Source organism: Stegostoma tigrinum, chromosome 5 (genome assembly GCF_030684315.1).
Source record: "Stegostoma tigrinum isolate sSteTig4 chromosome 5, sSteTig4.hap1, whole genome shotgun sequence".
NCBI lineage: Eukaryota > Metazoa > Chordata > Chondrichthyes > Orectolobiformes > Stegostomatidae > Stegostoma > Stegostoma tigrinum.
In genome coordinates, this window is record NC_081358.1 from 130,517,668 (window position 1) to 130,534,997 (window position 17,330).

General features: G+C 48.0%; 1 protein-coding gene across 1 annotated transcript in view; it reads left to right on the forward strand.

Annotated features, from left to right (window-relative positions):
• The window catches only part of sspo (SCO-spondin), a 517,250-nt gene that overhangs the window by 418,908 nt on the left and 81,012 nt on the right, over positions 1-17,330 (forward strand). Inside the window, exons 90-92 of the mRNA XM_059646360.1 lie at positions 1,590-1,760; positions 2,224-2,355; positions 12,457-12,615. Coding sequence (XP_059502343.1) covers positions 1,590-1,760; positions 2,224-2,355; positions 12,457-12,615 — 462 coding nt within the window. The remainder of the gene's footprint in view (positions 1-1,589; positions 1,761-2,223; positions 2,356-12,456; positions 12,616-17,330) is intronic.

Here is a 17,330-nt window from a genome sequence, read left to right on the forward strand (position 1 = left end):
TGAGTATAGAGGAAATTTATATTTCTGAAAAGAGCTGAAACCGAGGAGCCTCACTGACTGCTTTTAAATGTTTCACCATTTGGATGATATTCATCTTCTCATTTTTCCGTGCTAAAGTGAATAACTTTGTTTCCCCGCAATATATTCCTTCAGCTACATTTTTGCCACTTCCTTAATCTGTCTATATCCCTCTGCACACTCACCATTTGTTCTTGCCAATCAGCGTCAAACAGCCCAGTTCAAAATTTGAACAAAGCCTGGCAGCTAAGTGTCAATCATCATTAAATGGTGCATTATCCATGACAATACCTCTACCAATCAGAATCTACTTGTCAACCAGTCAACAGTTTGTGTCATGCAGTGTAAATATTATTTTTGGTTTTGTTATGGTATTCTTGTATACACTAGCAATCTAAAATGAAGGAGCTGAGGGCATTGTTGCTATGTTTGCAGATGACACAAACATAGGTAGAGGAACAGATAGTGCTGAGGAAATGGGAAGGCTGCAGAAGGACTTATACAGGCTGGGTGAGTGGATAAAGAAGTGACAGGTGGAATACAGTGTGGGAAAGTGTGAGGTTTTACACTTTGAGTCAGAGAAATAGAGGCATGGTTTATTTTCTAACTTGGGAAAGGCTTCAGAAATCTGAAGCACAAAGGAACTTGAGAGTTCTATTGCAAGATTCGCTTGTGGTTAACATGCAAGTTCAGTGGTGCTTAGGAAGGCCAGTGCAATGTTAGCATTTGTTTCAAGTGGGCTAGGATATAAGAGCAGGGATGTACTGCTGAGGCTCTGGTCAGACCACACGTGGAATATTGTGAGCAGTTTTCGGCCCTGTATCTAAGGAAAAATGTGTTGGTGTTAGAGGAGTCCTGAGGATGTTTGCAAGAATGATTGTGGGGATGAAGGGTTTGTCACATGATGAGCGGTTGAGGTTGATGACTCGAGGTCTGTACTCGATGGAGTTTAGAAGGTTGAGGGAGAATCTGATTAAAACTTATAGGACACTGAGAGACCTGGATAAGAGTGGATGTGGAGAAGATGTTTCCATGCATAGGAGAGACTAGTATCTGATGGCAAGCCTGCAGAGTGAAGAGATGACCCTTTAGAACTGTAATGAGGAGGACATTTTTCAGACAGGGGGTGGTGAAACTATGGGATTCATTGCTGCAGAGGGTTGTGGAGGCCAAGTCATTGATTGTATTTAGGATAGAAATAGATAAGTTGTTGATTACTAAGAGGGTCAAGGATTATGGTAGAAGGCAGGAGAATGGAATTGTGAAACATTATCAGTCATGATTGAATGTTGGAGCAGACTTGATGGGCTGAATGGCTAATTCTGCTCCTATATCTTATGATCTTGTTGTGATCTTGTGAAATGTCCTGATGAGGGCAGCCAAAAAGCTTAAAGAAAATGTCCTTTTTAGCAGATCTCAAGGAGATAGTCTGAACGAGGTGTATTGCTGGGTGTTGCAGCAGGTCCCAGGGGTTGAATGATCACTCTGACAGTCTGTCTTCCCTTCCTGGTGCATTGACACACTATCTCTTCTCTTGACGTAACTCTGTTTACTTCTCTCTTTTTGTCCAGTGAATGGAGGATGGACACCTTGGTCACCGTGGTCAGACTGTCCAGTTACCTGTGACCATGGATCACAGACTCGGACGAGAGCCTGTATCAACCCACCACCTCGGAATATGGGCTCAGACTGTCAGGGTGTCAGCCGTGAAACTCAGAATTGTACCAACCCACCCTGCCCAGGTACACGGTGCTGAACCAGTCTGCATGGCATGGGAAAGGCTTTTTTTTAGAGGGAAGGAGAATGAGAGAATGAGGCAGAGGGTGAGACTGGTAATGTGAGGTATGGGAGAAAAAATATCAAGGCTGGGGAAAAGGAGATGAGTTCATAACACTGGTGAGAGGGAAATCTAAACCAGTGAGTTCAAAAGAAATGAAGGATTAGGGAGACAGACTGGTGGAAGGACAATGAGTCAGATTGATTCACTGGAAGTGAAACACTTGTGAAAAACAGGGAAGGAGAGAAAGAGAGAGAGAAGCTGAGATTGGTGCTGAGAAGGAGAGAGAAAGATACAAAGAGAAACAGAGACAGGCAGAAGGAAGACCAGAGAGATAGTTGGTCACACTGTCGACGAATTAAGGATTGATTGATAGGCTTCACATGTAACTGCTAAAAATGTGTTACTGGAGTTTTGTACATTGGCAGGAGACACCTGTCTTTGGTCAGTATGGAGCCCATGTTCACACACCTGTGGTACAGGCTACAGGAGCAGAAATTGTTCAGAGGCACAAGGGGAACGGAAGATACTGGAACCTTGCTACACGCAGCCATGTCCAGGTCAGTGCTTGCTAAATTCCATTTTTCCGTATCAGTATCTTGACATAATAATAGACACGCTAAGGTTTGAGGCCTCTAAGGTTTTAATAACAGACAGGCTTAATAAAGGAGTTCCTGCATTGAACCCACATTGAATACTTCCTCACAACAATAGAGCTGTATAGCATTAGCAGCAACATATTAACAAGGATAAGTAATGAAGTAATAAGCAGGAAGCAGCGAGGAGGGATAAATGGATCCTTCTCGGGATTACAAACTATCATTAGTGGAGTACTGCAGGGGTCAGTGCTTACAATCTGTTTCAATAATTCAGAGAGGTATGTGGAGAACAGATTTGAGATACTAAATTTTATGAGAAGATTTGCAGCTCAGGTTGAGGTTCTGGATGTGAGTTTGCTCACTGAGCTGGAAGGTTCGTTTTCAGACGTTTCGTCACTTTTTTTTTATTTGAAAAAATATACTTTATTCATAAGATGTACAAAAAATAAAACATATTTATACATCTACCCAGTCATGCAAGCCGCTCCGGGTTACCCAGGGGGTACATACACCAACTAAAGGAAAAAAAAACAAACAAGAAAACAAAGAAAAGAAAATACCCCGGCAGTCGTCACCCCGCACAGTCCCAGTTGGCCCCCTGACCAGTTGGGTAAGGCGCCAGCTGGGCCCAGGTACCAGATAGGGCCCTTTTTTCTATTCTGGATGAGGGGTTTCATACCGTGGTCTTTCCCCACCGCGCCTTGGCGGCGGCTGCCCCAAGCTTTAGCGCGTCCCTCAGCACGTAGTCCTGGACCTTGGAGTGCGCCAGTCTGCAACACTCGGTCGGGGTCAGTTCTTTCAGCTGGCAGACCAGCAAGTTGTGGGCAGACCAAAGAGCGTCTTTCACCGCATTGATGGTCCTCCAGGCGCGTTGATGTTGGTCTCGGTGTGCGTCCCGGGAAACAGCCCGTAGAGCATGGAGTCCCACGTCACGGAGCTGCTCGGGACGAACCTCGACAAATACCACTGCATCCCCCTCCAGACCTCCTGCGCATAGGCACACTCCAGAAGGAGGTGATCGACAGTCTCGTCTCCCCCGCAGCCACCTCGAGGGCAGCGTGCGGTGGCACAGAGATTCCGGGCATGCATAAAGGATCTTACTGGCAGAGCCCCTCTCACCGCCAGCCAAGCAATGTCCTTGTGCTTGTTTGAAAGTTCTGGCGATGAGGCATTCTGCCAAACGACTTTGGCAGTCTGCGTGGGGAACCACACAACGGGATCCACCCTCTCCTTTTCCCGAAGGGTCTCGAGGATACTACGTGCTGACCACTGCCTGACGGCCTTGTGGTCAAAGGTGTTTCCTTTCAAAAATTTCTCCACGAAGGACAGGTGGTACGGGACAGTCCAACTACTCGGAGCGTTCCGCAGCAACGAGGCCAGGCCCATCCTTCGCAACACCGGGGGCAGGTAGAACCTCAGTAAGTAGTGACACTTGGTGTTTGCGTACTAAGGATTTACGCACAGCTTGATGCAGCCGCACACAAAGGTAGCCATCAGGGCAAGGGTGGCGTTCGGTACGCCCTTTCCCCCATTTTCCAGGTCTTTGTACATTGTGTCCCTGCGGACCCGGTCCATCCTCGACCCCCAAATGAAGCGGAAGATGGACCGGCTGACCGCAATGGCGCAGGTCCAGGGAATAGGCCAGGCCTGCGCTACATACAACAGTACCGAAAGCCCCTCGCACCTGACAACCAGGTTCTTACCCGTGATGGAGAGGGACCGGAGCATCCACCTGCCCAGCTTCTGCTTCAGTTTGGTGATACGCTCCTCCCAAGTCTTAGTGCACGCCCCAGCTCCACCGAACCAAACACCCAGCACCTTCAGGTAGTCTGTCCTGACGGTGAAGGGGATGAAGGAGCGGTCGTCCCAGTTCCTGAAGAACATGACCTCGCTTTTACCCCTAATGACTTTGGCACCCGAGGCCAGTTCAAACTGGCCGCAGATGTCCAACAGCCTACTCACCCACCGACAATCGGTGCAGAAGACGGTGACGTCATCCATGTACAGGGAGGTCTTGACCTGAAGGCCTCCGCTGCCTGGGATAGTCACGCCCTTCAGGCTCACGTCCTTCCTGATGGATGCGGCGAAGGGCTCCACACAGCACACAAACAAGGCAGGAGAGAGCGGGCAGCCCTGCCTGACTCCAGATCTGACAGGAAAACTGTCCGATTCCCACCCGTTGATCGAGACTGCGCTAACGATGTTGGTGTAGAGCAGCCAGATCCAATTGCGGATGCCCTCCCCGAACCCCAATTTGGAGAGGACGTCCCTCATGTAAGCATGAGAGACCCTGTCGAAGGCCTTCTCCTGGTCCAGGCTGACGAGGCAGGTGTCCACCCGCCTGTCCTGCACGTAGGCGATCGTATCCCTGATGAGCGCGAGGCTCTCAGCGATCTTCCTGCCCGGCACAGCACAGATTTGGTCAGGGTGAATCACTGACTCCAGGACAGACCTGACCCGGTTGGCTATGACCTTGGCCAGGATTTTGAAGTCCACGTTCAATAGTGAAATGGGACGCCAATTCTTAATTTCTTCCCTCTCCCCGTTTCTTCTTGTAAACGAGGGCGATGATGCCCTTCCTCATGGACTTGCACATTTCCCCTGCCCGAAGCGCACTATCGTACACCTCCAGCAGGTCCTGGCCGACCAGGTCCCACAGAGCGGAATACAGCTCGACCGGTAAGCCGTCGCTCCCGGGAGTCTTATTCCTCTCCAAGGACTTGAGGGCTCTGGTCAGCTCGTCCAGGGATATCGGCCGGTCCAGCCACTCCCTCGTGCCATAGTCTAAGACCTCCGTGATAGACGACAGGAACGACGCGGAGGCCGTGCTGTCCGTGGGCTTTGTGTCGTACAGTCCGGCATAGAAGGATCTGCTGATCCTCAAAATGTCGGGCCGAGACGACGTCACCGAGCCGTCGTCCTCCTTCAGCCGGCTAAGCACAGAGCTCTCTTTGTGCACCTTCTGAAAGAAGAAACGTGAGTACGTCTCGTCCTGCTCCATGGAGCGGACCCTGGACCGGAAGATTATCCTGGAGGCCTCTGCGGTGAAGAGCGAGGCTTGCTGGCCCCTCACCTCGCGGAGGTCCTCCGTGACATCGACCCCCATCAACTGCAGAAGGAGCAGGTTCTGCCCCCTTTTCTGGAGTCGCTGCAGCTTTCCCCGCCTCTCTCTCACCTTCCGAACACCCTTGAGGACAAAGAACCTCTTGATGTTCTCCTTCACCATCTCCCACCAGTCGCCCAAAGACTCAAAGAGGGGTTTCACGGTTCTCCAACCGGCGTACTCTCTCTTAAGCTCCCCGATGTTCTCTGGGGTCAACAGAGTCGTGTTGAGCTTCCACGTCCCCTTGCCGGCCGTCTGGTCGTCCTGTAAGTGACAGTCAGCCAGCAGGAGGCAGTGGTCAGAGAAGAACTCCGGCTCGATGCTGGTGGACCTGACCGAGAACGTCCGTGACACAAACAGGAAGTCTATCCTTCAGCGAATAGACCCATCTGGCCGTGACCAGGTGTACCTCCGCTGCGCTGTGTCTGCAGGGGTGCTGAAGACGTCGAGCAGCTTGGCGTCCTTCACCGTGCCCATCAGGAATCTGGACGTGACGTCCAGTTGACTCCCCCCATCCGCTGTCCCCATGCCGGATCTTCCATCTGCATCGATGATGCAGTTGAAGTCTCCGCCTAGGGTGACTGGCCTGGACGTAGCCAGCAGGGGTGGAAGCCGCTGCAGGACGGCCAACCACTCACTCCATACCGCTGGGGCGTATACGTTGACGAGCCTCAGGGGAGCGTTCCTGTAGGTGATGTCAGCCACTAGGAGGCGCTCCCCACCACCACCTCCTGAACTTGAGAGATGGTCAAGTTGCGCCCCCGCAGCAAAATAGCCAGGCCCGAGGAGCGACAGTCGTTACCCCCCGACCAGATTGAAGGCCCACAGGTCCAGGTGCCGGACCATTTCCCGTACCTGCCGAGGTGTGGTATCCCGCACTCCTGCAGAAACAGGAGGTCTGCCTTGACGGTGGTCAGGTAGGCCAATGTGGACACACATCTTGCGGTGGACTTGACGCTGCGCACATTAATGCTCGCAACTCATACCCCCATTGTGGGCAGTGACCACAGTACCCTCCCCGAGTCCAAGGTCCAGCCCCTCCATCTGTCCCTTCATGCCCATTGCCCGGGCTAACTGCTGGACGCTCTCCGGGCTCAGGAAACCGTCCGTGCTGCCTTCCGAGTGGCATCACCCCGTTGGGGGTACGGAGGCAGGAGAGTCCGGCTCTGGGTCAGGCTGGGGATGCGCTGTTTCCTCCTTCCCACCTGGAAGTCCGGGGGGCCCTCCAGGGCCCCAGCGGCACGTGACTGGGTGTCGGAGGGAGCCTCAGGACGCCTCCTGTCACCTGGAAGTGGGGTGCTGTTTTCCTTCTCCCTTGAGATCTTTAGCTTCTGCTTTGGGCGGGCCCTCTCCGAATCTCCCTTGTCAGAGGAGCTCTTATAGCCCCCCTGTAGCTGCCACTTCCCGTCTGATGGTTGCGGTTCCTGGGCCTGCCGACGCGCCTTCCTCCTCACTTTCCGGACTGTCGTCCACTCCTCTGGGTCACCTGTCACTGCCTCCATTGACTCCGGGTTGTCGGGGGGGAGCGGAGCCTGGAGGGGTGCTTTGCTGGCCTCGGGCCCATCCTGCGGGGCTGGGCCCTCCTGCACGACCTGGCCCTCCTGCACATTAGTGGGGTCTTGCTGGGCCCTGGTGCCTTCCTCTCCTCCGGGGGGGCTGGCCCCGCATTGCCCCTGCCGGCGACCTGGGCGTAGGTGGTCCCCCACCGCAGGCATGCCCTATAGTGGTGGCCCGCTTCCCCGCAAAGGTTGCAGCTTTTTTCTTGTGGGCAATCCTTTGCAAGGTGTCCCTCCTCCCTGCAGTTCCTGCAGATGGTGGCTTTGCAGTCAGCCGCCACATGACCTGACCTACCACAGGCATGGCAGACTTTAGGTTGCCCTGCGTAGATCAGGTAGCCCTTGCTCCCGCCGATCGCGAAGCTGGACGGTGGGTGTACGACATTCCCGTCCACGCCCATCCTCAGTGTCACCTTGACCTGCCTCTTACTGGTCCAGATGTCAAAGGGGTCCATGATGTCAGTTAGGTCCGCTTCCACCTTCACGTACCTTCCAAGGAAGGTCAGGACATCAACTGCTGGCACATGCGGGTTGTACATGTGTACAGTCACCATACGGCTCCTCTGCACTGGCATCAAGAACAGCGGGACAGCGGTCAATACAGAGAGTGGCCCTCACCTCCTTTCTCCTTGAAAACGTCCAGGAAGCGCTCGCAAAGCTTGGTACTCCTGAAGGTTACATCGTAGAAACCTCCTCTGGGGAAATCCTGCAGGCAGTAAATGTCCGCAGCAGCGAACCCACAACAGTCCAACAGGACCCTCTTCACGAAGAAGGTGCGGTCCACAGGTGCACCTTCATCCACCTTCTTCACAGAAACACGGATGGTGTTCCGGACCCCTGGACCTGGGGCACGAGCACTTGCCGCAGCCATCGTTGCAGGTTGGCTGCTCCCCTGGACCAGCGTTAGGCCGAAGCCAGCATTAAGATCCACTGGTTGCAAGGGTGCACAGCCAACCCGACGTCTTCCTTCCACCTCCAACACAGCGCTCTCCTCCTCTCGGTCTGGAGAAGAGTGGGTCTTCATTTTGTTCCAGATGTAAGCTGATTCACCGAGCTAGAAGGTTTTGTTCTCAGACATTTCGTCACCATTCTAGGTAACATCAACAGTGAGCCTCCGATAAAGCGCTGGTGTTATGTCCCGCTTTCTATTTATGTGTTTAGGTTTCCTTGGGTTGGTGATGTCATTTCCTGCATTGGTGATGTCATTTCCTGTTATTTTTCTCAGAGGATGGTACATTGGCTCCAAATCAATGTGTTTGTTGATGGAGTTCCCGTTGGAATGCCATGCTTCTAGGAATTCTCGTGTGTGTCTCTGTTTGGCTTGTCCTAGGATGGATATGTTGTCCCAATCAAAGCGGTGTCCTTCCTCATCTGTATGTAAGGATACGAGTGATAGTGGGTCATGTCGTTTTGTCGCTAGTTGATGTTCATGTATCCTGGTGGCTAGCTTTCTGTCTATTTGTCCAATGTAGTGTTTGTCACAGTTCTTGCAGGGTATTTTGTAGATGACGTTCGTTTTATTTGTTGTCTGTATAAGGTCTTTTAAGTTCATTAGCTGCTGTTTTAGTGTGTTGGTGGGTTTGTGGGCTACCCTGATGCCAAGAGGTCCGAGTAGTCTGGCAGCCATTTCGGAAATGTCTTTGATGTAGGGGAGAGTGGTTATGGTTTCTGAGCCCGTTTTGTCTGTTTGTTTGGGTTTGTTGCTGAGGAATCGGCAGACTGTGTTCATAGGGTACCCATTCTTTTTGAATACGCTGTAGAGGTGATTTTCCTCTGCTCCACGTAGTTCCTCTGTGCTGCAGTGTGTGGTGGCTCGTTGGAATAATGTTCTAATGCAGCTTCGTTTGTGGGTGTTGGGATGGTTGCTCCTGTAGTTCAGTATTTGGTCCGTATGTGTTGTTTTCCTGTAGACGCTGGTTTGAAGTTCCCCACTGGCTGTTCGCTCTACTGTGACGTCTAGGAATGGCAGTTTGCTGTTGTTTTCCTCCTCTTTTGTGAATGTTATGCCAGTAAAGGGTATTATTGATGGTCTTGAAGGTTTCCTCTAGTTTGTTTTGTTTAGTGATGACAAAAGTGTCATCCGACCAGGATACATGAACATCAACAAGCCACAAAACGACATGACCCACTATCACTCGTATCCTTACATACAGATGAGGAAGGACACCACTTTGACAACACATCCATCCTAGGACAAGCCAAACAGGGACACGCATGAGAATTCCTAGAAGCATGGCATTCCAACCGGAATTCCATCAACAAACACATTGATTTGGAGCCAATGTACCATCCTCTGAGAAAACGAACAGGAAATGACATCACCAATGCAGGAAATGACATCACCAACCCAAGGAAACCTGAACAGATAAATAGAAAGCGGGACATAACACCAGCGCTTCGTCGGAGGCTCACTGATGATGTTACCTAGAATGGTGACGAAACATCTGAAAACTAACCTTCCAGCTCAGCGAGCAAACTCACATCCAGAACTAAATTTTATGTTGACACCAAGCTAGGTCAGAAAGTGAGCTATCAAGACAAGTTGGAGCACAGGGATAGACACAGGTTAAGCATGTCAGAAAACATTTGGCAGTTGGATGGAGTATAACCTGGGAAACTATGGACTTGTCCACTTTGGTAGGAAGAGTAGAACAGTATCATATTAGTCAACTGGTGAGAAAGTGCAGAACCTGGTGATAGTCAGGGACCTAGGTGTCCTGGTAAATGAATCGCAAATCATTAGGATTCAATTATGAAGGAAGAATGCTGTCTATTGCAACATAAACAAAATCTAAAAGTAGATCAAATGTACTACAGCTGTACAAGCCATTGGTGAGACTACACCTGGAGTCCTGTGAACAGTTTTGGTCTCTTATTAGAAAGAAAGAATATAATTGTTTCAGAAGCTGACAGACTGGGATTACCGTAAGAGTTAAGAGCTTAGATGGGGTTGAATTCATTAAAAGTGTTCAGGAAAGTTTTCTCAAGCAGTATATAACAGTTTGGAAGGGGCAAAAGTCAACCTACTCTTGGGAAGTAGGGCAGGACAGGTCACTTTGGAACCAGTGACCGTATTTCTGTTAATTTTAAAATAATTATGGAGAAGGACAAAACTGGTCCACGGTTTCAAATTCCAAAGTGGGGCAAGGTGAATGTTGATGGAAATAGACAGGAGCTTGCAGGGGTTGATTGGAGCAGTTTATTTGCAGGCAAAGGGACCTGTCACAAGTGGGAGGCCTTTAAAGGTGTGATGGCTAGAGTTCAAGGTCTAAATGTTCCTGCGAGGGTGAAGGGCAAGGTTAGAAGGAGTAGAGAACCCTGGATAACAAGAAAGATCAAGGCCTTAACCAGAAGAAAGGAGGAAACATAGCTCAGGAACAGGCAGTTGGGATCAAGGGAGTTCCTGAAGGTATACAGCGGATACAAGAGTTTGCTGAAGAAGGAAATCAGGAGGGCAAAAAGGAGGCGAAAGATATCTTCTCAGCCGAAGCTTTTAGTGAATCCAAAGAGATTCTTTAAGTATATTAAAGGAATAAGAATAACTAGAGAGAGAATAGGACTCCTGAAGGACCAAAGTGGACATGTATGTGTGGAACTGCAAGAGGTGGGCAATGTCCTCAATGAATACTTCTCCTCTGTGTTTATCATGGGGAAGGACATGAAGACTTCGGAACTTGGGGAAGATACTGGTGATATCTTGTGGACAGTCCATATCATTGTAGTGGAGATATTGGAATCTTAGAATGCATGAAGGTGGACAAATCTCCTGTTGCTAATCAGATGTATCCAAGAACCCTGAAAGAGGCGAGAGAAGAAATTGTGAGCGCCCTGGCTGATATATTTACTTCATCGTTAGCTATGCATGAAGTCCTGGAAGTCTGGCAGGTAGCAAATGTTGTGCCCTTATTCAAGAAGGGCTACAAAGAAAAGCCTGGGAGTTATAGCTTAACGTCTGTGGTAGGTAAATCACTTGAGAAGATCCTGAGGGATGAGATATACATGCATTTGGAAAGACAGGGTTTGATTAGGAATAGTCAACAAGGCTTCTAGTGTGGGAGATCATGCCTCATAAATTTGTTCGAGTTCTTTGTTGAAGTGACCAGGAAGGTTGATGAGGGCAGGACAGTAGACATAGTCTATATGCATTTCAGTAAGGCCTTTAATAAGTTCCCACATGGTAGGCTGCTCTGGAAGGTTAAATCACATGGAATCCAGGGAGAACTGGCAAGTTGGCTTGATGGTTGGAAGCAGAAAGTAATAGTGGAAGGATGCTTGTTGGAGTGGAGGTCTGTGACTCGTGGTGTGTCTCAAGGGTCGATGCTGGGCCCATTGCTGTTTGTTATCTATATCAATGGTTTGGATGAGATTGCACAAGGCATGATTAGTAAGTTTGTGGATGACACTAAAATAGGTAGTATCGTGGACAGCAAGGAAGGTTATCAGAAATTGCAGCAGGTTCATAATCAGCTCGGGAAGTGGGCCGAGAAATGACAAATGGAATTTAATGTAGATAATTGTGAGGTGTTGCAGTTTGAAAAGTCAAATCCAGGTAGGAGTTTCATGGTGAATGGTAGGGCCTTAAGGAGTGTAATGGAACAGAAGGACCTTGGAGCTCAGGTACACATTTCTCTGAAAGTGGAGCCACAGGTAAACAGGGTAGTGAAAATGGTTTTTGGCACACTGGCCTTCATCAGTCAGGGCACTGAGTTTGTAATGTTGGGAAATTATGTTGCAGCTGTACAGGATGTTGGTGAGGCTGTACTTGGAGTATTGTGATCAGTTGTGGTCATCTTGCTATAGGAAGGATGTTATTAAGCAGGAAAGATGATGAAAGGCATGGATAGGGTGAATGCACTCAGACTTTTTCCCAGGGTTGAAGAATTGAGGACTAGAGGGCATCAGTTTAAGACAAGAGGGGAAAGAATACGTGGGAACCTGAGGTGCAGCTTTCTTACACAGAGGGTGGTGCACATGTAGAATAAGCTGCCAGTGGAAGTGGTTGAATCAGGTACATTACAACATTTAAAAGGCATTTGGATGAATACATGGACAGGAAAGGTTTAGAAGTATATGGGCCAAGTGTAGAGAAATGGGGTTAGTGTGGACGGACATTTTGGTCAGCATGGACCTGTGTGGGCCGAAAGGCCTGTCTCCATGCTGTAGGTCTCTATGACTCTCTAAGCTGTTCTGAGAACGTTCACGCAACATTCTTGGGATGAATGATTTCTGTCTCTTCTCCTTTCCATTTTTCTCTCTGTCTCCCTCTCCTTGTTCCTCCTCCTCCCTCCCTCTCTGTCTCTCACTCACTCTGACCCTCTAAGTTAACCTCTGCCTTGTTTATGGCTGTTTCTGTCACAATCTTTACTCTGTTAATAAAGTGTCCTCTATGTTTTTGCTCTCCAGTGGACTGTGAGTTTGGCCTTTGGAGTGAGTGGTCAGACTGTTCCTGTGTTTCTCCAGTGCAGCATCGATATCGAGCAGCCCATGGACCCCTCTTTGGGGGGAAGCATTGCCATGGGCAAGAGATGGAATTTAGAATGTGTAACCAGACTGAGTGTACAGGTAAGAAGAGCTTTAGGGAGGCACTGGTAATCCTGAACTCCAGCCTAATGTTTGAGATTCTGATCCCAAAGTGGCAGATGGTGAAATTTGAAGTGAGTGGTTTAAAAAATCTAGAATTGAAATAAAAATTAGTTCATAGTAACATTGTTGACTGTTGTAAAACCTCATCTGGTTCAGTAACGACCTTTAGGTCTGTAGGAAAGGCAGATGATCAGGGCATGTGCCAGATTGACAGCATGCAGTGGAAGGCTTAAAGCATATTGTCAGCGTTTCCACAATATTCTCGGTGTAATTTGGGACAAGGCAGAGCTTCTAACAGAATCTAAAATGCTGAAACAAATTCAGAGATTATGGTTTTCACATTCAGAAGTGTCTGAGACAACAGGTGATTAAAATTTGCTTAACAATTAGGAATTAAAGTCTACACATCACTATTAAAAAGCAAGCAATTAAAAATTGCCCAAAAGTTGTGGACCTCATTAAAAACTCATTAGAAACATTAGAGTCAAATTAAACTCCCAAATTCACTGACAAGAATTCACGCCATTTTAGCAGAAGCTGACAGAATTCATCAACCTTGTTATGAACAGATGCAGAGTAAAGGGTTCATTCCAGAAGGATTTGCCAAACTGAAGGTTTACAGCCTCAAACAGGTATTGAAGGATGGACTTTACAAGGTTTACAGGCCTTGAGCACATACTCAGGGTGGCACAGTAGCTCAGTGGTTAGCACTGCAGCCTCACAACACCAGGGACCCGGGTTCAATTCTAGCCTCGGGTGACTGTCTGTGTGGAGTTTGCACATTCTCCCTGTGTCTTTGTGGGTTTCCTCCGGGTGTTCCGGTTTCCTCCCACAGTCCAAAGATGTGCAGGTCAGGTGGGCTGTCCATGCTAAATTGCCCGTAGTGTTCAGGGATGTGTAGGCTATAGGGGGAATGGGTCTGGGTGGAATGCTTCAAGGGGCGGTGTGGACTTGTTGGGCCGAAGGGCCTGTTTCCACACCATAGGGGATCTAATCAGCAGTTGATTCAATCACCTGAACACTCAAATGTGTGAGGACCTGTGGAAGGTGTAGTCTTCTTTGTGCACTAAAATAAAAACAACGGATGGACAGACACCATGTAACAATTGCCAGGCAGGTCTGTTCCCTCCCAGTAGGGGAGCTCTTCAGTAGTCAAGGACATTCAGCCTCAGATATTTGGGTAAACGTCCTCATGGTGGACTTCAGGATTCATAACAACACAGAGTGGCTGAGTAGAGTCTGATAGCCAAGTTTAGTACCCATGAGGATGGCCTCAACAGGGATCTTGGGTTCTTGTCACACTGCAGGTGACCCCACCTCACTATACACTCTCTCTCACACACATGCATATATACACATGCTCCCTCACACGTACATGCACACGCACATACACCCTCATGCGGATCCTCTCTCATTCACACACTGTGTCTCAAGCAGACGCATACACACCCTCTCTCTCTCCCATACAAGTATGCTCTCTCCAATATAAACATACTCTTTCTCTCTCACTCTCCCTTCCATGCCCACACACAACTCTGTCTCTCTTCCCCTTACATGCTCAAACGTGCGCGCACACACACACTCACACGCTACCCCACACCCCATATGTGAATCTATCGGGTGAATTTGTATTTGCAGATACATTCAATTTTGTTCAAAAGGCACACAATTTATAGTCAGTCAATGTGGCATTTTATAAATTCCTATTTTAGAAATAAAGCCAGTCTGATTCCAAACCAAAACACAAACAGATTCTAAACAAGGTCCCACACCTAACATGCATTGTCTGACCCAAAATGTCGCAACTTTACACTGATAAAACCTTTCGTTCTCTCAGGAAGGTGACTCGAAAGGAATTTAGGGATTTACATACGCATATCAGTTGATTAAAACCTTCTAACTGATTAAAGATTTAACAACATCTTAGGTTTGTTTAGAACATTAGTGGTGTCACCATTTGATCTTTTACGTATAAATTCTGTCTCTGATGCCACCTCTCTCGTGACAAAAAACAAAGAAAGTTACAGCACAGGAACAGGCCCTTTGGCCCTCCAAGCCTGAGCTGATCCAGATCCTCTATCTAAACCTGTTGCCTATGTTCCAAGGATCTGTATCCCTCTGCTCCCTGCCAATTTGGGTATCTGTTTAGATACATCTTAAATGACCCTATCGTGCCCGCCTCTACCACCTCCACTGGCAACATGTTCCAGGCACCCACCACCCTCTGCATAAAGAACTTTCCACGCATATCTCCCTTAAAGTTTTCCCCTCTCACCTTGAACTCATGTCCCCTAGTAATTGAGTCCCCCACTCAGGGAAAAAGCTCTTGCTATCCACCCTGTCTATACCCCTCATGATTTTGTAGACCTCAATCAGGTCCCCCCTCAATCTCCGTCTTTCTAATGAAAATAATCCTAATCTACTCAACCTCTCTTCATAGCTAGCACCCTCCATACCAGGCAACATCCTGGTGAACTTCCTCTGCACTCTCTCCAAAGCATCCACACCCTTTTGGAAATGTGGCAACCAGAACTGTACACAGTACTCCAAATGTGGCTGAACCAAAGTCCTATACAACTGTAACAGTGCTAACTCTAAAGTGCTTACCAAGAGTGGGTGCGGGTTTGAATACTTCAAATAAAAAACATGTAGAAATCCTTGATTTTAAAACGTTTCTTATCCCAGTTCGGTCCCAAATCAAAAATAGAAAAGTAAACGTACTCAGTCATTACATCCTACTGATGATTCGTGGCCCACAAAATTGGCCTTAACTGAAAAACTGATTAACTGCCTGTCTCAGGGTAAGACTTGCTCTGTAGATACACCCTGTTATGCCACTGGGTCTCAAATATGCCACGGTTATAAAATTAAAGGTCATATGTCCAGGACAAAGATGTGGGGAAATTCTTTTCTCTAAGGATTGTCTTAGTTTGCAAGTCTTTGCCCAGAACATAGTGGATGAGGCAGGGTCATTAAATAGCTTTCGGGCCATGGTGGATTGATCCTTGTTAATCAGGCAAATTTGGGGGTAAACGCAAAACACTGTGGATTCTGGAAATCTGAAGTAAACACAGAAAGTGGTGGAGAAACTCAGCAGGTCTAAAAGCTCCTTTGGGGAGAGAAACACCGTTAACGTTTTAATGATGTGGAGGCACTGGGGTGAGCAAAGTCAGAAATCACACACCGGGTTATAGTCCAACAGGTTTATTTTAAATCACAAACTTTCAGAGTGCTACTTCTTCTTCAAGCACGGTGGCTCAGCGGTTAGCACTCTGCCTCATAGTGCCAGGGACCCGGGTTCAATTCCATCCTCGGGCGACTGTCTGTGTGGAGTTTGCAGATTCTCCCCGTGTCTGCATGGGTTTCCTCCGGGTGCTGCGGTTTCCTCCCACAGTCCAAAGATGCACAGGCTAGGGTGGATTGGCTGTGCTAAATTGCCTGTAGTCTTCAGGGATTTATACATTAGGTGGGTTATAGGGGATGGGTGGGTGCTCTGAGGGTCGGTGTGGACTTGTTGGGCCGAAGGGCCTGTTTCCACACTGTAGGGATTCTATGATTCTATGAAGCACTTCACCTGATAAAGGTACAGTGCTCTGAGAGTTTGTCATTTAAAATAAGCCTGTTGGGCTATAGCCTGGTGTTGTATGACTTCTGACTTTATGATTTTAAGTCTAGTGTGACTCTTCTTCAGAACCAATTATCAACAGTTTGAAACATAAATAACCTAGCCATGATCTCATTGAATGACAGAGCAGACGCAACTGGCTGACTGCCTATTTCTGCTCCTATTTTGTGTGTTACTATGTGGAGGATAATTTCTCTGTTGAATTTCTGCAATGGATGGTGTTAGAAAAATTGTTAACAACTTTGATCATTTTAATTATTCTACATCTGAAAAACTTGAGGTTTGTTTTGGCTTTGTGTCATGAATGATTAATCTTAAACAGTGTTAAAAGGCGAGTGGAAGTTGAAGTCTTTTTGCTTTGCACTGATCGGAACGAGGACACCAGACACAGAGTTGTGGAAAAGAGACATCATTGTTTACAGAGTGAGCTGAGGCTGCTGATTGGTTGGGTATCATTGACACAGAGTTGCAGCAAGAACAGTGAACTGTCAATCTTTATTCTCAGACTGGCAGGTAGATTCTGATTGGTCAGTGTGTTACCATGGGGATGCAGCAGAGTTTGGCTGTTTCCATGACCCTTTTTTGAAAAAGTTGCAGTGATTTTGCAAATGTCATTTGCCTCCATGAAACAGGAGCTTGATTTTTATTTTTATTCATTCATAGTATGTAGCATAATTCCCAAGGCCATCATTTAATACCCATCCCTAATTGCACAGAGGGCAGTTAAGAGTCAACCACATTGCTGTGGGTCTGGAGTCACGTGTAGGCCAGACCATGTAAGGATGGCAGTTTCCTTCCCTAAAGGACATTAGTGAACCAGATGGGTTTTCCCCAACAATTGGCATTTGTGTTCATCATTAGACTTTTAATTCCTGATATTTATTGAATTCAAATTCTACCAAATGACATGACGCGATTCAAACCTATGTCCCCAAAACATGACCTTGGTCTCTGAATTAAAGTTCAGTGAAAATATCACTAGGCCACTGCCTCCCTTGTGAATGTAGTTTCTAGCACACACTTAGGCATTACACAGTGAGCTCAGTTGCTGTTATTTTTGGCATTCACA